We start from the raw sequence: 20,726 nt of genomic DNA, 5'->3' as shown, positions 1-20,726 counted from the left end.
TCCTAAATATATAAAGATCATTCGGATTTGACTATTTAATTTTTAAAAATTTTAATTTTACTATCAAACCTTTCAATTTATTTGATTTAATTAAAAATATTAGTTTTACTATCAAACCTTTCAATTTATTTGATTTAAATCAATTAAACATATTTTAACTCTTGAATTTAAATTATTTATTTATTTTAATAAATTTATAGTTTTGAGAGTTGCATAAAATATAGTAACTAAATCTAAATTGATAAACTACATATTCTAATTTTTAAAGTCCAAATATTATTACCAACAATTCCTAGCACAAGTGGCAAAGAATTTGATGATTGGTACCCGTGGTCCCCCTAGCACAAGTGGCAAAGAATTTGGTGGTTGGTACCGAGGTCTCAAGTTTGAACTCTAGTTGATTCATATTTTTAGCTAAGTTTATTTTTAAAAAAATAAACGAAGCGGATCAAACAAGTTGAAATATTAAATAGCAAAATCAAATTTTAATTTTGGAAGGTTGTTAGTCAAATTCAAATAGTTCATACTCTATAGTTTAGGTATTTATACATTTGTATCCCTAAACTTGAAGAAAAAAAAAAAAAAAAAAAAAAAAAAAAAAAAAAAAAGAAAGAAAGAAAAACCCCAACGACCAAAATCAAAACGCAAAAGTGAAATCATAAGATTTTGAAAATTCATAACGTAATCTGAATCAATTGTTTTTTTATTAAAAAACGAAATAAACGAAAACATTTTCAAGTTACCAAATATAAAAAATATAGTTACAATAGCAGCCAACAAAATAAATATTGCAATAAATGTTATAATTTTCAAGGCGTACACAATTAAAGTACACTGCGTTTACAATTACATATAAATAAGTAGCCTCAGAAAATCAAAGACCTAGGTATTAATAAGAGATTTATCTATTTTATTTACATTGTAATTTGAAACTTCTTGTATCATTAAAACATATTGTTTTTTTTTTATTCGAAGAGTAGCAGAAAGTTGAGATAAGTCAACGAAATTATAATAAATTAAAGTTTAAGGAGCAAAATATTCTAAGGATAAATAGTGTACTCTAATTTTCTTTTTAAATTTTAATCTATAAAATGTGATTTAAAATATAAAAATAATTTCAAGCAGTACAACGATGTGAAATTCTGATTAAGAATTTAAATACCATAGCACGAAAGCATACCGTGTTGAAACTTGCTCGTGACTCGTCTTCGCTCGCGATCTGCAAAGTAGCGGGACGTTTCGAGTCTAATTCCCTTATCTCCGGAGATGGAGCTGTCACAGACAATTTGATTAGGGTTAGACCGGGACTTCCATATGTTACATATTTATATATAACTTGATGTAAGAATGTTAAATCACGTCGGTCCATCAAGGACGTATTCAGATACATCATAACCGTAAGATCTACAGTATCTTTATAAATCATCTTAAATAGATGGCTAAATTACAGAAAACTCCCATGTAATAACCCGCTTTTTCACTTCCCCCCTCTAACATTTAAAAACCTACACTTTGCCCCCCCTGTAAAATAAAAAATGTTCACAGGAAGGTTACGGTATGTAAAATGACCATTTTGCCCCTCACCATTGTCGTCTTTTTCCCATCTTCCTCAGCTGCCCCTTCGTTTGGCCGCGATTCCCACCTCAATCGGACGCGATTTCTCTCCATTTCCTTCTCCCCTTCTTCTCCTCCTGCACCCTCGCTGCCCTCGATTTCGGCGACAGTAGGAGAAAACCGAAGTGGGCGACAGTAGGAGAAGGGCAAAGAAGGCGAAGGCGAGGCGGCGGAGGACGGCGAAGGGGATGTGGGTGAGGGCGAGGCAGTGGAGAACGGCGAGGCGGCTAGGCGGCGAGGCGGCGGCGAGGTGGCGAGCCGGAGGGAGGCGAAGCAACAGGGAGATGGCGGAGGGGTATTTTTGGCATAAATATATATTTTTTAACGGAACTCTAACCGTAGGGGAAGAAGTGCACATTTTTTATTTTACAGGGGGGCAAAGTGTAGGTTTTTAAATGTTAGGAAGGGAAAGTGAAAAAACGGGTTATTAGAAGGGGGTTTTTTGTAATTTAGCCTAAATAAATTGACCATATTTTTATGGATCGTCTTAAATATATCACATGGGCACATCCAACATACCGAACCAAACCCATACGTACCGGTCACAAAAAATATATATTTGTCGACGTATAATGGCATAAAATATTTATGTTTTTTAGTAATAAATTATGTCAATTATTTATTATGTATCTTTATCAAATTATTTAAATTTTATTAAAAAAATTAATTACTAATTTTAAAAATATAGAGTTTTGAATTCTGTTATCAGTACAAAAATTGTATTGTGCGGATACCGTGCCGTAACAATATGATACGGTGGATAAGATCAGTGCTGCACTTTAATCCTTGGTTAAGATATCGTTGCAACGAAAACCAAACCCAAAAATTCTCGACCGTTACTTCCTGAACCGTTCAAAATTAATGAGCGCGCCCTTCTTCTTCTTCTTCTTCTCCTTCCAAACTCTCTCCTCTTCCCACCTCTCTCTTCATATCACCCGCTCCGCTCTCTCCCACTCCTTCACTTCGTTCCACCTCTCTCACACCCCATTAACGCTGCGCTCTCGCTTAAGACACCTCTCTCGCGCCGGAGACCACCTCGGCCTCCTTTCTCTCTTCGCTCGCGCGCGCCGCGAACGAGCTGTGGACCCCGACAGGCCCATTTACCTCTCCCTCCTCAAATCCTCCGCCGCGCTCCCGTCCCTTTCCTTGCTTTCCTCTCTCTTTGCTCATATCCTCAAATCCGGATTCCAAAGTAGTATCTTGGTGTCGACCGCCGTAGTCGACGCCTTTGCAAAGTGCTCAGATATCGGTTCGGCATGTAAGGTGTTCGATGGAATGCCCGAGAGAGATGTCGTTGCTTGGAATGCGATGCTTTCCGGGTACTCACGTAACGGGCATGCGGATGCCGCGTTGGATCTGTTTCGTGAGATGGGTCTTTACGGCGAGAAGCCCAATTCACTTACGCTCTCCGTTTTGCTTCAGGTTAGCAGCGGCAGTGATGATAAGAGGATTGGGAGGTCCATTCATGGTTACGTTGTTCGGCATTGCGAGCTTGGTGATGTTTTCTTGGGGAATTCCCTTCTTGTTTATTACAATAAGGTTGGGGATGTTCATGTTTCGGAGAGGCTTTTTGATAGGATGGGGGAAAGGAATGTTGTATCTTGGAATGCTATGATAGCTGGGTATACCCAAAATGGGCTTGTTTGTGGAGCTTTAGAAGCTTTTCACTTGTTGAGGGACGGAGGATTGAATCCGGATATTGTGGCCCTTGAAACCACTTTACAAGCTTGTGCTCAGTTAGGAGAGGATGCTATTGATGATGGCAAGTTGATCCATACTTTAATAATTAAGTCAGGGTGTTTTGTGGATGTTTATGCTATGAATTCTCTGCTTTTGGTGTACTGCAGATGCGGGAAGATGGATTCTGCACAGTCATTGTTCGATGAAATGGTGGCAAGGAATATTGTCTCTTGGAACATTCTTGTCGATGGGTATGTTCGGATGAAATGCCCAGAGAAAGCTCTAGCACTTATTAGGTGCTCACGTTTAACTGAATCGGCACTAAGTTCTGAGTTGTTGGTTAGTTCTTTGCAAGCCGTAAGGCTTTTGTGTGGGCATGTGGAACTTGTTGAGTCTATTCATTGCCTTGCTATAGCAATGGGACTTGATTCTGATAAATTTGTGGGCACCTCGCTTCTCACTGCTTATGGTGATTGCGGCGAAATTGGATATGCCCGCAAATTCTTTGACCATGTTCTCTGTAAAATGCGCAAAGAAACTTTTCTCTGGAATATCATGCTTTCTATATGTTCGCATAATGGATGTTTCTCGGAGGGTTTTGAACTCTTACGCTCTATGCAGTGCAAAGGTTGCCCTTTGGATGCCGTTACACTTGTGAATGGTCTATCTATCTGCACGCAATCACAAAATTTTTTTTCTGGCAAAGCCATTCATGGCTATGTGTTGAGAAATAAGTTTGAAGTGGTTATTTTTGCTACGACTTCACTGTTGGAATTTTACATTAGTTTGGGGCTTTTAAATGTTGCTTGCCATTTGTTTTCAACAATGCAGTATCGAAATATAGTGACATGGAACACAATGATACATGGTTGTCTTCAGAATGGCTTCCCGAGATTGACATTGAAGCTTTTCCATTTTATGCAACAAAAGGATGGTTTTGTGCCAGATTCAACATCTATTGCAGGAGTTATCGAGGCCATTGCTCTAAGAGGACAAAAGGAAGAAAGAAAATTTATCCATCAGTATGTGCTTGAATCAGGTTTTGTCGATGATGAGTTCGTTGCTAATTCTCTAATAGCTATGCATTCAAGGTTTCATGAATTCGATGAGGCAAGCTCAGTATTCAGTAAAGCTAGCAATCAGGGAACAATTGCATGGAATAATATGATAGCTGGGTACTCTTATCATGGCCTTATAGAAAACGCTCTATCACTTTTTCGTCTGATGAAGCTTAATAATGTGGATGCTGATTCAGTTACTCTTCTCACCCTCCTCCAGGCCTGTAGAAAAGTCTCTTCTTTGAGCTATTTAATGAGGGTTCACGCATTCATATCGAAACTTGGGTTTGAATCTGATGTTCTTATTGGATCTTCTGTGGTAAATTTGTATGCTAAATGTGGTGAATTGAGAACAGCTCGTCAGTTTTTTGATGGTATGAACTCCAAAACAGTGGTGTCATGGAATTCAATGATCCAAGGCTATGGTCTACATGGAAATGTAGAGGTAGCCGGCGAACTCTTTGTTAAAATGCAAAAATCTGGCTTAACCCCTACTGCGATCACTTTTCTCATTCTTATTTCAGCTTGTAGCCATGCTGGTGATATAGAGAAGGGCCAGCAATTCTTTAATCTGATGACTAGCACTTACTCATTGGCACTAAGTAGAGAGCATGTTTCATCTATTATTGATCTTCTTGGGCGCAACGGATTAGTTGAGGAGGCACATGAAACTTTGATGAAAATGCCAGTGAACCTGGGGGTTCATTCTTGGGGTGCTTTACTCTCAGCATGTCGAGTTCATGGTAACTTTGACGTTGGATTTGATGTAGCGGAAAACCTATCTAAACTGAACAGCTTAAACTGTGGGTACCGTGTTTTACTGTCGAATATGCGTGCGGAGGCGGGGAGATGGTTAGATGCATCTTTGATTAGAAATAAATATAGCAGTTTGACACTCCAAAAGGTGCATGGTGTGAGCATTGTGGATAGTTTCTCATGACTTGAGAAACCCACGCAACATTAGGCCTCATCATTCTTAAAATCAACAAAAATCGGCATGATGATGGACAGGTATTAACTGACTATGCCATTGGAAACCCCAGATTTGTGAATTAGTTGGATATTTTTAAAAAACATTTATGCTTCTCTGAAGTTTGGCGTATTCTTACGGTATTTTGAAAATAGATATGCTCCTCAAATAACTACCCAAGTTTGTTGAAAAATATTCGGAGCATGTTTGACGATTGTCACCACTGATCATGTATAGAGGTGGCATTGTAACTGTGGTGCCAACTGAGGTGGTGATTAGAGATATTCATCTTGCGATGAACTGGGATAAAGTTCCAGGCTCAGATGTTTCTTGAGCAAAGTTCTCCCAAAGATATTTGCATTCTGAAGCAAGACTTCCATTGATTATTCCCTACCTTTTTCAACATTGGTGTGTTGTCTTCAAATGAATAAAACTGAAATTGTTTTAATTCCTAAATGAGATCCTGCCTTATCAGTTATGGAATATAGACGAATTAGTCTTTCCAATATTACCTATAAAATTATTGCTAGAAATATTTGGGAGTAGATTGAAGCCTTTTACTTGCCAAACTAATTTCTGATGATCAATCTGTGTATTTCCCAGGTCGTCTCATTTCTGAAAGTACCAGTAGTCCAGGAGATTTTGAATGACTCTAAAACCAATAAATGGAAGGTAAGGGACTATTGCTATAAAGACAGACATAAGCTAAGGCATGTCATTTTTATGCGCTTGGACTTTATAGTAGCTGTTCTTCAGTCGCATGGTTTTCCTCAGCATTATATAGATCTAATTGCTTATTTCATATCCCTCAGTCGCTTGCTCTATATTGGTCTACAATAACTCTGGTGGTTTCTTCTCTCCAATAAAGGAGACAAGGCAACAGTGCCCGTTCTTGTACTTGGTGTTAGCATACTGTGTGTGTTCTTACATAAGCCTGCAAGATACAAACAAATATTCAGATCCAAGTTTTGTGGGGATGCAACAACTAACAAACATTTATAAAACAGATGATCTATCAATAGTGGACAAGCTTCTATTGACGAAATTACTGCTGCTTTGAAAAGAATTATTGATTGGTACAGTCCTAAAGCCAGCCATCAAGTTAATCTGCAAAAATCATTAGCGAATTTTTCAAGACTCAGCTCCTGCAGCAAAGAAACTTGAAATCTCATCTTTTATTTGGACGCAGGAGATTGATAAAGAGGCTCAGTACTCAGGTAAATGATTCCATGATTCTGGAGCATCAACAAAGAATTCTTATATCGCTTCTGTTAAACTTACTCCAGAAGGATGGAAGATCACACATTTTCACGTGCCACTCATCTTACCTGCTTACAACATGTTAAATCTGCTTACAACCGTGTTATAGCAGGATGTCTCCCCTTGGGAGTTGACCAATTGTGGATCACTGATATACAAGAAACAATCAGGAAGAACAAACCTGCCATGCCAAAGGGACAAGACATTCGTTCGGAGATGTGCGGTTGATGCAATTCCGGTACGTGCTGTTCTGCACCAAAGTTTACTATTAGGGGTGTAGACGGTTTGGTCCCAAACCGAAAACCAAACTGAACCAAACCAAATAAGATTATTTGATTCAATTCTTATGGTTTTTGATTCGGTTCGGTTTTGAAATTTACTAAAATTCAGCTTTGGTTTGATTTGGTTTTAACACATTTCTTAACCGACAATCCGAACCGAAAATCGAATAGTAATACTTTGTACACTTTTATCTATAATATTTATTAAAATTTTGTACTGTTGATCAAATCTTGATCATATATCAACACATTTCTCAAAATTCTATGTTCATAATTAAATTTTTTGTGTGAGATTTCATAATAACTCAATTTTGAATCTTAAATTATAAATTTATTCATGACAAATATAGAAAATTTAAAAAGTTGATTGCGAAAACCAAATCAAAATGAATTAATTTGGTTTGGTTTGAATCAGTTCCGAGTATAAATCGGTTTGGTTCGGTTGTAATTTTTTCAAACCAAAAAATTTGGTTCGGTTCGAGATTTGCCTAAAAACCAAACCAAACCGAAGCGATTACTGAACTGGAAGAATCCTCCTTACAAAGTATGTTTTACATTATATGCCTACCTCATGACCCATATATAATTCTTATACATGTCTTTGACACTTTGAGTCATCAAGCTATGAAATAAAATAATCCATTCGTAATCAAAATGAAGCTGTGAATTTAGTATCTCAGATTCTCAAGTGCCCCTCTTGCATGAAAATTCTAGCTTTTGAACCTACCATATATTAATGATCCTTTTTCATGGTTATATCTAGATCAAAATCTGTTTTGCACTTGTTTTTCCAGCGTAATTTGCCTAGAGCTCTTTGCTTTGCTTGCCTTGCCAATTTCCTTTACTAGTGACTAGAGCACTTGTTTTTTCCAACCAGAACTGGTTTTCTGATTCAAAAATCTGATTTCTGATTCTAGCATAGTACAAAGTAACAAAATCAGAAGTTTAAATATACTTTTGGTCGGTCGATATAGATAGTACATCAGTCCGATCTAGTTTACTTACTATAAATTATTATATTATATTATATATACATGCATATATTACTATTATGAACTAAACTGGTCTGATTTAGTTAATCAACTTTTTTCTTTCAGAAAATGAAACCGAGAACCGAGAGATTTCATGAAATCTCTGAACTGGAATCTAACTTATATTCTGAACAATTGCTTTCTCTGCTTCTGTTTAGTACTATTAGCAGTTCTTTCGGTTCTGATAAACACTCCTTGTGTTCTTAATATTCATGTTTGTTCTTTATATCTTGTTATTTGTGTTTTTTTTCCTTTTCATTCATTACCAAAGCAATTAGTATAAACAAATTTTGTAGTTGTTCTTTTCTAACACAACAACTTCCAAAGTTAATGTGTCGAATTGTATAAATGATTTGTAAAGCATAGTGGGAGTTATCTCGGATGCTGTTACTAAGTTTGGGGTTCAAAAAATATGGGAGGCTTGATAGTACCCTAGTAGGTATATTTTTTGGTCAATACTTTTTTTAAAAAAAATATTGAGTATATTGACAAATAATTTTAGTCACAAATTCTTTTCGCATAGCAAAAGAAAATTAAGATACGAGTACTATTTATTTCTGATCTGATTTAGGTTCTGATTTAGGTCATGTTTAGCTAAGCTGTTCAAAGTAGTGCAGTTATAGAAGCATTGTAGGATATAGTTGTTTAAGAAAACCGTAAAGCGTTTGATAATTTTGTTATATAAATGTTGTTTGTAATTGAACGTTGTTTGGCTAATATTTGTTAGAAAAGTATTCTATTGTCACGCCCCGGATTACTCGTTCCCCGGGCACGCCGACAAATCCACCATATACAAAGAAATTTTTTCTGTATACGAAGCGATGGCTGTACCTGTAATCATACAATACTACAACTAGTAGTATAGAGCTGCTAAAAGAAATGAGATATATAAAACTGAAGTTCACTATACATACAAACATCCAGGTATACAAACAGCTCGCCCAGCGAGATACAATATGTATATGAACTCAAAAACTACGACTACCTGTAGCTGGTACTCCACTAACTCTGGCTCGTCTGGTAGGGCTCTAACTCGCGACGCCCTTGCCACGATCAAGATCAGCAGCAGCAGCAGCCGCAGACGACGGCTCTGCAAAACGAAAGGTAACAACTGGGCGTGAGAACTACTACAAAAGAAGTAGTCCTCAGTGGGTACCGCTCTAAAAAATTATCGGTTCACCCACCAAATCTACAGAAGTAAGCAGGAATAGTAGGAAAAGCTGGAATAAATCTACAGCTAAATGTCACTAAACTATCATGCTCTAACACTAACCATCTGTAGTAAATGTCAATTCTGGCCCAATCTCACTAGGAACTGTAAACATACCCGTCCCAGGAATTGTGAACACACCCGTCCCGCCTGTCGAAACTAAAGCTACCTCCACACTAAGGAGTCCTTGGAGAGCAAGTCCAACCAGGACACTACGACACCAATACAAACGCACAAAGCCCGACTCCGGAGTGGCACTCGTGGGCACTACCCAACCGAGTATGCAAGGGTGTCTCTGTCGAGCTCAATCAGGTTCTCACAGGCTAAAGTCAAGTAAACAGGGTCTAACAAGTTTAACAACCAAAACGCACGTGCCCTTGACACAATCTGATGCAAAAACAGTAATCTGGGTCCACCGTCAACCTCAACGGCACCCAACAATCTAGAACAGTCTGAACAATACTGTAAAAATAAGCTCGGCATCCCAGCACGAGCGTAAAATTTTCTACACTATCCTGGGTATCCCCCACCCACAAACTGCGACGATACAAACAATTACGGCTCCTATAACTAAATCTGGTAGTGTTAACATATGACAGTGTAGAATCGCTGGTTTTCTCCTAAGTCAAATCCACGTCCAACATGTATAAATTGTCTAAAATTATTACTTTATGCTCCAAACTCAGATTCCACATATAAACATGCCAATCACGAATTCGAGCTAAAATAAACAAGATATACGAAGACCCAAAAATACACGCTGTCAACTAGGCTTAGGAGTAGAAACCCGATGATTAACCCACCTCGAACGCTAATCCAACAACGGCGAGAAGTCGATAGGAGAAGAAATCCCGCGCTCGCCCGGCCTCCAACGGCGCTACCATGACGCACGTAGGCTCAAACGGCTCGCTGGCGCGAAGTTGATGTCGATCCGAACCCCAACCGAAGTGTCCACCCAACTCACGTTCAAAGTCTAGAGAGAGAGAAGAAAGAAAAAAAAATAAATTAGCAACCCCCCAAAGCTCCTCCACTTAGAGATGTCAACGGGTCGGATTCGGGACGGATTTTTAAAAACCCGAACCCGAACCTGACTCCGAACCCGAGACCCGAACCCGAACCCGAACCCGAACCCGACGGATTTTAAAAATCCATATCCAAACCCGAACCCGACCAAAAATCCGAAACCCGAACCCGAACTTGAAAATTTGAACCCGAAACAATTATTTCTTTTTTCAATATTTCAAAATATATTATATTAAATCTAAATCTTTAAAATACAAATTCAAATATAACATCAAATTTTTATATATATATTATATATAATACAAAATAAATTCGGATTCGGGTCGGGTTCGGGTTCGGGTTGGGTACAATCAAAATCCATATCCGAATCCATATCCGTCGGATTTCTATTTTTGATATCCATATCCGAATCCATATCCATATCCATCGAATATTATCCGTTTTATTCGGGTTCGGATTCGGATAAATTTCGGGTATCCATACCCATTGACATCCCTACCTCCAATGCCTGCCACCTCTAATTAAGGCGGTGGAATTAATAAGGATTGGCAAAAGACCAAAAGGCCCTTTTACCAACTCCCTATTCCACCTAGGATACTACATCTATAATATTTTAAATTAATGCAACACTATCAAAATATTATTTTTAATATGTTTAAATAAAATATATTTAAATAGCTAGGTAAAAAAATACATAATTAAGAAAATTCTTCTGAACAATTAATTATTTATTTTAGTTGTAGTAAAACACAGTATTATGTGTGACAGAAAAATATAAAATGTGGATTGATTTTGTCATGAAAGTGATATAAGCTGTAAAATTATTAAATTACCCTTTATAGAAATTTCTTTGGAAAATAACTTTTCTATGATTATTTAATAAGAAGATAAAGATATTGCTATTACTCTTGTTGTTTGCTATCTTAAAAGAAAAGGAAAATTCGTATATCTATTATGCAAGANCTGGACATCACCCTCGGCTGTAACCTGAGTAGCAAGGTGATCGACTAACACGCTCCTAGCAATGTCTAGCTAGACGCGACTCCCTTGCCACGGTCCCTAGCCTCTCCTGTAGATGGCTCTGAAGAAAAACAACCACAAAAAGGGCGTGAGAACTATAAACAATAGTTCCCAGTGGGTAAGCCGCCAGCCTCGGCGAATTACACCACTAGGCTCATGATGTATTAAATGAAAGCGAAAACAGTAATTGAATGATATATTATTAAGCAATGCTAACAGGTAATGAGCATGTAAGCAACATGTAATCATAGTCTCAACAGTAATGAATCAACTGAATAATAGAAGCATAGCAATTATGATACGCATGAACATAAGCATAAATATGTAGGTAATGACTATGCACTGTAACTGGTAATCATCCATTACTGTCCAATTTCCTTTAGCACTTTCCTTTCATTCATAAAAATCTTCCCAAAGTCGTACAACTTGCGCCGCGTCTAATGGCCCCGTGGTAGTATACACTCCCCACGGCAATCCACTTCGGCACCCAATCCCGCACAGGCGAGCAACTGTCGCGTAGGCCAACTCCGGAGTGTCGGCTTGTAGGGGGCGACCCTCACAAGCGTGTGCGAATGAGCACAATGGCAACAAGCAACTCCACAGTCCAACATATCTCAATCATCACTTTTCAACTTTCAAAGTTCTCGATCCTTTGATCGGAATTCTCAATATAATAAATATTGGCAATAATTAGTATTCACTAGATTAATAAGCCTGCAAGAGTAATGCTAATTTACATATGGCATTAGAATCTTTCATTAACCTGACACTACCAACATAAGCACAAGCATGTCATTGTTGTCTACTTTACAGTCAATAAGGTCAACGAATGTCATTGTTCTCTACTTTATAAAGATTCTATTTCAATCATATAGCAAACATTATAATGACATGTTTCGAGTTCTATATTAACCACGATTGCACACCATTATATTGATTCTATACTACATATAGAACATAGGGGAGCTTCACTTGCTCTGGTTAGGTCAAACCCATCTAGTACTAAGCTCCAAATAGTCACAAGAAGTCGCAATAATCAGCTCCACAAGGCTCCAACCCTGCTGAAAACGAACATCAACACTGTATCAAAAGGACGATCGAAATGTCCGATTTCGGCCTAATTTGTACTTAGTACAAAGTAACCCTTAAATGCCTGTTTTGGGCTAGTGTAATACCTCAAGTTAAGCTTCCAAAGGCCCTCCAATGCCAGTAGAAGGCGGTCCAAGGATCAACTAAACCTTCTTGCTGCGCACAATACCGAAACGACATCAATATGCTTACATATAAGCTATTATAGTCAAATTTTACTCAATCATTTCTAGACCTGAAATTCCTGCTTACCACAGGATAGAATAGCTTCCAAACCGGCTCCTAAGAGTACAAGTTCAGCTCAAAGAGACTCAAAGACCTGCTGTGAAGAGATCATACGAAACTGCGTCAAGTTGTTCCAACAAATCGCATTTAATTCCGAATTAGCTTTGTAAGTAGCTAATTACCTTAAGTAAGCTTCAAATTAGATTATCCCTGGTCTAAGGGGGTCAATTCACAGCTAAACATCTCTCCTCTAGCTGCTGAAATCTCTGTTACACACAGATGGAAGCAACGAAACCAAAACGCGTCAAAATCCGACGCTAAACTATGAATTAGAGAGAAATCAAGTTAAATAGCCCTCTAAAACTCTCTTTCAGTGATTCTCAGCATTAGACACGAATCATACTGTCAAAACACTCAATTTTACCTTTTAGAAGCTGGCCCCAAGTTTGCCTAAACAGCAAGCAACGAACCCGGCGCGAAATCGACTCGAATCGGCGGTTTTCTCGTAGAGAGAGAAAAAAAAAAAACTAGAGAGAGAGAAAGAGAGAAGGTGGAAGACTCTCTCCTGAGCTCCAGCAACTTCTGAAGAGGTCCAAGGGTCGAGCTGGGAGGATAGGGATGAGTAAAGAATGTGAAAAGACCAAAACAATTCTTGCTGCACGCAGCTGCAGCTGCTGCTGCTTGCTGTACCGGTACAGCATTGGCTTGCAACCGTACACCAATGCAGAAATTTGCAGATTTCGTAATTCCCATGCCACTTTTCACTTTAGCGCTTTCCCATCACTCTCAAACTATTTGTAACATCTTTAAGACCTTAAACATGTGGGAAGGTTCCAAATGTCTTCCTCACTCGAACTTTGGCAATTTGGTTGAAGTTCGAGAGTTAAGACTATACTGACAGATAAGCTTAGGAGTCGCTTTCAACGACGCCTTCTTGCATCCAAAAGTGCTAATAGCTCTCAAATTGACCGAACAACACCTTTAAGAATTATTAGGGCCTGTGCGTCACATGCCACGTCCTCAACCACTTCCAACTCTATAATTCTGGCAAAGTTCAAGATAGCACGATGGCCAAAAGGACCAAAAGCTTTACCAGACTCCGCTATTCCACTAGGATACTACATCTAATAATATTTTAAATTATGCCAACACTATCAAAATATTATTTTTAATTATGTTTAAATAAAAAATATATTAAAATTAGTAGGAAAAAAACAATACATAATAAGGAAATTCTTCTGAACAATTAATTATTTCATTTTAGTTGTAGTAAAAACACAGTAGTTATGTGTTGACAGAAACTATAAAATGGTAGGATGATTTTGTCATGAAAGTTATATAACGCTGATAAAATTATTAAATTCCCTTATAGAAATTTCTTTTGAAAATAACTTTTTTATGATGTATTAATAAAAGAAGATAAAGATATTGCTATACTCTGTTTGCTGTGCGATCTTAAAAGAGAAAGAAAATCGATTCTTTATGCAAGATATAGGATTAATTCATATAATGCATTAAGTACGAAGCATCAACAGATTTATGCATTAATAATATTAGTTAATTAGGTACGCTAATTAATTATATCATTAATACTATATATAATTCTCAAGTTTGGGTCAAACTAAACCGGGTTTGGGGTCATTTAGGGATAAGCTATTTTCGTTAATTTACATAAAGTAGAAGCAATTAGCTAGAATTAGAGGCAATTACTTAATCAACTAAACTTATGGATAAATTAGTTCTTATAGAGCAATTAGTAATTTTCCTACATTAATTAATTGTTTTAATTCGGAATAAACCAAGAAAATATGTAGAATAATTAGGGGGCATGGAGGGTTTTGGGGTATAATTTAAAATCTGATTGATCACTCATCTCACTACTGATTTACATGACACATTAAAACTAGAGAGTCTCATAATTATTAAAATATTTAAGATCCAATAAATACTCAAAAGGCTCTTAATTCCACTTAATGATCACTAAAACATATGTAGACATTTAAACACTTAAGATTCAGCTGATTTACATGAAACTTAAGATCCAACTGTATTTTACACGGCATTTTAAAATTTAAAATTTAACTGAAACTTTAAAATTCCACTTGAAACTTAATAACATGTCGTTCAATATACCTATTTTGTTTACTAGGAAGGCATGCTGTGTTCCATCATCAAAATGATCATATAAAATGCATTATTCGGAATAAATTATGGCTGCCAACTCTTTGTAATGGACATTAAAGGAAAATTCTAGATTCTAATTATAGAAGAAAATTCGAATGATGGAGAAGTTATTCTTGAATAATTTATTTTAATTTCCTGACAGTCTCTAAATTAGAAATTTTAAATTACTGAGATGATTCAAATTGATTAAAACCAGTTTAAGCTATCTTTTATTTTATTATGCAGTAAATGTCAAACTGTGTTTCCAAACGAGGAAACAGCAAATCATATTATGTTAAATATTTCAGAGAAATTTATGCATATCATATTGGCCCAGCTCGAATTAAATTAACTAATTTTTCAGTACAACCAAAATCAAAATTAACAAACAACTTTTGCTTTTATAATTAATTAATTAATTGTGTTATCAATATGTTTCTTCTTTGGATCACGTTTCCTCCATGGTTTTGTTGATATTGACCTAAATGTTTGACTTTGTTCTTAGATTATATATATCTTTCATTTTTCTATATATTATTTTGCTAAAATAGTATACAACAAATGTGACGAAAAATAAAGATGAGTTAATATTTTGAAACTTTGCTACATGAAAAGCGTCAATATATTTTTTATAAGAAATGTTGGAATTGAAGTACGGAAAATATAGAATATGGTAAAATTAGTATGGTTTAAGGAAAGAAAGAACAACCAAATTTTATTAATATTAATTTTATTTTACAATTTTACTTTTGTTTTTTTAAAAAAAATAATGATGAATTTATTTTTTGATGCACTATCTGTTTTTTTTTCTTTTTATTGTTATAATTAAAAAATTATATATTAATTTTGGATAATGCTGGAGAGAGTCGAAGCGAACCAACAATCCGGTCTCCAAATTATCAATGCTCATCAGAAACAAAATTTTATGGTGAGATAAAAAGTAGCAGTGAAATAATATTTCAAAAAGAAAATAAAAATGATAGGCAAGAGCTATTTTACCAAACAAGTATTTATTTTTCACGTGTAACGTATAGTTTATAAAAATTAGCAATGCCAATTATAATTTTAAAATTCAAATATAAATAAATATCAAATATTCTGAATTTTGAAAATGTTAATATTTAAATTAAAATAATTTAATAAATATATATTTAATTTTACTCGTTGGAATAATAAATAATATCTTTGATTTCCTCCAATATATCAAACTACTAAATTTCCGAAATACCAAGATTTCCAAAGTAACACACATTGATATGGATTGAAAATATCTGGCTAATGTCAACATCTATTTATTATAGAGAGTATTAGGCACAACAAACTATATCATATCAAAATAATGATTAAGGCATGCATTTTCGTTTACCAACAATAAAAGATGCTTTAGTGGAAATTTGTAACACGTATGAGTTATGAAGCACCTTTTACTTCATAATAATAAACATAGTGCCGAGGTAATTTGATTGAAACCATAAAAACATCATAATAAGCATACTGCTGAGGTAATTTTATCGAACTTGTAAAAACAAAATCCGTTAAGAAATGGTTTGATTCCATATAAAACAAAAACAAGCACATTAAGGTGATGAACAAAAAAACAAAAAAAAAAAATCTAAAAGAAGAGTTCTATAGTTTTTAGTATTTGATTTGTCGAAAAAGAAAAAGGACAAAGAGCTTACAAGATTTAGAGTTGTATGGTTTCTAGTATTTGGTTTGTTGGAAAAGAGTTTTACGGATTTTAGCGTTTTATGGTTTATTTACTTGCCATATTATGTGACTAACGAAATAAATAATCTAATCTATTAGATAAATAAAGTGTACGATATACATCTCTTTTNGTACCCTTCTTTCTGTTTTCTATCGGAAAAAAAAATGCGAAAAACAAAAACTCAGAATTTTCCAAAACTTTTTAAATAATTTTATGGGAAGATTTAATTATAGACAACTAAATAAGTGAAAATTATTTTCGACCCTGTAAACAGTTTTTGGCTTAAGGACAAAATTGACCCTAAAATTTCTAAAAATTACAAGTACAAACATATATATATATATATATATATATATATATAGGCTGGAATACTATCAATAGCACCAAGTATTTGGTGCTATTAGGTTTCGGTCCTTGGATTAAAAAATGTACGGTTAGGATGATATGGGCCCTCTAGGGTTGAGTGATTTGTTGGTTTAATAGTATAATCTAACGGGTAAAAATAATCAATGGGTTAAATCTAGCGGCGGAAAACTTGATAGCACCAAATGAATGGTGCTATCGATAGTATCCAAGCCGGACTCTATAGACCTATATATATATAGAGAGAGAGAGAGAGAGAATGAGGCTACTATACTATCTATAATACTGGAGCTCCGGTACTATAGTCAAGTTTTCGATCTTAGAGTGTTCAGTATATAAAATTCTTAGGGATAAAATTTTAATTCATTTCAACGTCGTTTACTTAGTAAATAAATCATGTCAAAATGAACGGTGAAAATTGAACAATCCTTAAAATTTGAGGATAGGACTTCTAAATTCAAGATCAAGGATGTTGACCTTAATCTAAATAGTTTAAAGTATTTTCTATCAAAATTTGAATAAATTTGGATTCTTTCGCACCGTAAAACTACAAATTCGTCGTAGTAGCTATTAAAAATTAATAATTTTGAAATAATTTGATCATGAAGAAAACTATATCGAAAAAATATAATTTTATTACTAACAATTTTAAATATTCTAGATCAATTTTAATGATGTAGATCGTTGATTTGAATACCATAAGATCAAAAACGATACTATAGTACCGAAGTCCCGATACTATAGCTATTATAGGAGCCTAGCTCTCTCTCTCTCTCTCTCTCTCTCTCTCTCTCTATATATATATATATATATATATAAGTGAGTCTAGTATGCTTCTGGAAGCACGAAGCGCTCCGTGCTTCCAAGTTGTTTTCAATGTTCGAACTTTCGAATCGACGATCGGCTCCGTTAGACTTGATTTAGAGTATTTGAAGTATCTAGAAAATAAATTTTGCGATTTTTCGATATCATTTGCCTAGTGATCGAAGTGGCTCAAAATCAACGGCTGAAAATAAAAATCTTACAAAATATGATGATATGACATTAAAATTTTAGATCAAAATTATTGATCTTGTTTTATACAGTATAAAGAATTTTCTATCAAAATTTCATGTGATTTGAATATTTCTACACCGTTAAAACTTGCAAACGGCTCACCACGGCCGTTAAAATTATTGATTTTGAGCCCCTTCGATCACTAGGCAAATGATATCGAAAAATCACAAAATTTATTTTAGGTACTTCAATATCTTAAGAGCAACTAACGGAGTACGAATCGTCGCATTCTCGAAGTCGAACATCGAAAAACCCCCCCCCCATGAGCGGAGCGGGCGTCTATGTTCAGAAGATCCAGGCACAAGCACCCACTGTATATTATATTAGAGAGAGAGGACGAGAGAGAGAGTTTGAGCTAGATACTTCTCAAAGCACAATGAGGTGGGGCTGACTTGTTGAGTTTTTAACATTGGATGACGGAGTATAGGTTGTGATGATGGGGTATGTGTGGTATTGTGGTGAGTAGGGTGTGCGGAATAGTGTTTTGATCCAAGTAGTTATTTAATAATCAAGAGTAGATTAAGGGCTAGAAACTAAAAGCACCAATGGGGTGATACTTTTAAAGTATTCTGTTCGATTAATATATATTTATGATATATATATTGAGCCTGAATACTTCAAAAGCCCAAGGGGTGCGAGCTTTTTGGAGTTTTTAGCATTTGGATGGCGGTGTGAGGTTGAGATGATCGTGTGGTAGGTGGTGGATCGGTAGTAGTAGTGGGAAATAGTGTTTGATCGAAGGCCTTATTAATATTAGGGATAGATCTAAGGGCTAGAAACGTTTTAGCAAGCCACCGGTGTTGGGCGATCTAAGTATTCTAGCTCAATTATTTCTCTCTCTGATTCTCTCTCGTCTCTCTCATCTCTCTCTCTCTCTCTCTTATATATGGAGTTGAGCTAGAATACTATCCGGTAGTAAACGTACGTTTTACTCGATTTCGTTTTCTCGATGTAGTGCTTCAATTGACGCATCGGCTCCGTTACATATGATCTAAACATTATAAATACTAGAAATCAAATTTCACGGCCTTTCGATTATTGTTCTTTTATATCATTTGAAAGAAAATGAATGGCCTGAAAATGTACTCTTTAAAAATATGATGAGAGGAATTTGTAATCAAGATCAATTGTATAGATTTGTTTTAAATAGTTTAAAAAATTTTCTAACAAAAATCAAATGATTTGGATATGCTTTTACGCAGTTACAACGAAAAATGCTTCTTATCGACCATAAATTAAAAATTTGAAACCTTGTATCATTAGTCATAATTGATCAAAAGATTTAAAATTTGATTTCTAAACATTCAAGTGTATAGATCGGATGTCAACGAGACGATCGTCAATTTGGAGTGTTTCATCGAAAACAAATCGGGTAGTAAAATGTCGATCATTTACTAGCGATTCCGTATTATAGTCAACTTATAATATATATATATATAATATATATATATATATATATATATATATATATATATTATATATATAAAAGTATGACTTCATTAATCATAAGTCCTATTCAGATGATAGCTTTATTGAATCATTAATTCAGACGGTTAAACATAAATTTATATATTCAGAAATCAGAAGGTTCATATTTTTTTGACATTCTTTACAATCCCATAAGAGCCTTAAAAATTGCATTTTGATGAGTTGGTATAGAACATTTCCTACGGTACGGTTTAAATTGAAGTTGATATGGAATTTTTGATACAATTCAATTTATTCACTATATAGAATAAGATCAAAAACTCTTATTTAAAGTTTAAAAACTTATCTCCTATTTTTAGGAGATTGTTACGATTTTTAACATTTCATTTTTACTATTTTATAACTTATTATAAATTCAAATATTACGAAATTTATTTCTAATACTTAGATGCTCTAATATATTTAAATTAATACACCTATGGGATGTAAATGGGTATGGTTCGAAATATTTATGCCGAATCCGAACCTAAATGAAACGGATATATCCGATGGATATGATATTAGATTCGGATTGGATTATAAAAATAAAAACCAGCTTGGGATATGGTTCGGATATGGATTTGGTTATACCGATCGCGGAACCGACCGAACGCGACCCGAACCGAAATTTATTTTGTATGATATATTACTATATATATTATTATACTATATATATATAGTATATATATATTATTATAATATATATATATATATATATATTTGATGTTATTTGATTTGTATTTTAAAATTTTAGATTTAATATAATATATTTTGAAATATTGAAAAAAGAAATAATTGTTTCAGGTTCAAATTTTCGGGTTCGGGTTTGGATATGGATTTTTAAAATCCATCGGTTTCGGATTCGGGTTCGGGTCTCGGGTTTGGAGTCGGGTTTGGATTCGGGTTTTTAAAAATCCGCCCCGAATCCGACCCGTTGACATCTCTAATCCAACCCCAATTCTAGGGGGTGGAGTTTGATAACCCCCCTTAACGGGTTATTCCAGAATAACCCGTTAAGGGTGGGGAGTTAACAAATCCCACTCCCTCCGGATAACCCGTTAAGAATGGGGTTAACAAACCGGGGTTAACAAACCCCATCCCCAAATGTTTCCGTTCGGAGCCCGAACCAAACGCACACTAAAAGTATAGTAATCCTACTCACATATATGAATTGAACTAGAACACTTGAGTAATTTATTAATACTTTCGCTTTATTTGTTTGTGACGGAGCAATTAATTGAATAAACAATGCCGTTGAACATGATCAAAGAATCACATTTCATAACGTTCTAGCACAAAAAAATTGAAGTATAAAAGTATCCAAAAATCAAATTTTACAGTTTTCAACATCATCACCATAAAAGGGTAAACTAGCAACTTCAATGTTTAATTTGAGATGTTTGTTCATTAAATTGTGTATAGCAAATCAAAATAGTTGAATTTTGGGGAAAAGAAAATGTGTTACTACATGCACCAAAATCAACACCTAAGAGAATTCCATCAGTGTT

At 35.1% G+C, this 20,726-nt stretch overlaps 1 protein-coding gene and 1 long non-coding RNA gene across 4 annotated transcripts; one reads left to right on the top strand and one right to left on the bottom strand.

Moving 5' to 3' along the window:
• On the top strand, nt 2,476-7,085 carry LOC109708775 (pentatricopeptide repeat-containing protein At1g11290, chloroplastic-like). Its single transcript, XM_020230596.1, has 4 exons — nt 2,476-5,363; nt 5,926-5,994; nt 6,135-6,539; nt 6,695-7,085. The coding sequence occupies exon 1, from the start codon at nt 2,476-2,478 to the stop codon at nt 5,290-5,292; it is 2,817 nt and encodes a 938-aa protein (XP_020086185.1). The 3' UTR covers nt 5,293-5,363; nt 5,926-5,994; nt 6,135-6,539; nt 6,695-7,085.
• LOC109709575 lies at nt 12,147-13,076 on the bottom strand. Of its 3 annotated transcripts, none has more exons than XR_002216145.1 (5): nt 12,886-13,076; nt 12,644-12,727; nt 12,489-12,558; nt 12,323-12,392; nt 12,147-12,208 (listed from the first exon to the last, which is right to left on the bottom strand). It is a non-coding gene; the product is annotated as an uncharacterized LOC109709575 (long non-coding RNA). The 3 variants fall into 3 exon arrangements; XR_002216143.1 differs by having other exon boundaries at nt 12,147-12,205; XR_002216144.1 differs by having other exon boundaries at nt 12,147-12,205; nt 12,489-12,555.

The sequence above is a fragment of the Ananas comosus genome, linkage group 4 (genome assembly GCF_001540865.1).
Source record: "Ananas comosus cultivar F153 linkage group 4, ASM154086v1, whole genome shotgun sequence".
NCBI classification, from domain to species: Eukaryota; Viridiplantae; Streptophyta; class Magnoliopsida; order Poales; family Bromeliaceae; genus Ananas; species Ananas comosus.
The sequence above is the reverse complement of the archived record's forward strand: the minus strand, read 5'-3'. Positions and strand labels throughout refer to the sequence as shown.

What these genes read in the sequence shown, in the direction of transcription:
- LOC109708775 (XM_020230596.1), top strand. Translation starts at nt 2,476, where the DNA reads ATGAGCGCGCCCTTCTTCTTCTTCTTCTTCTCCTTCCAAACTCTCTCC.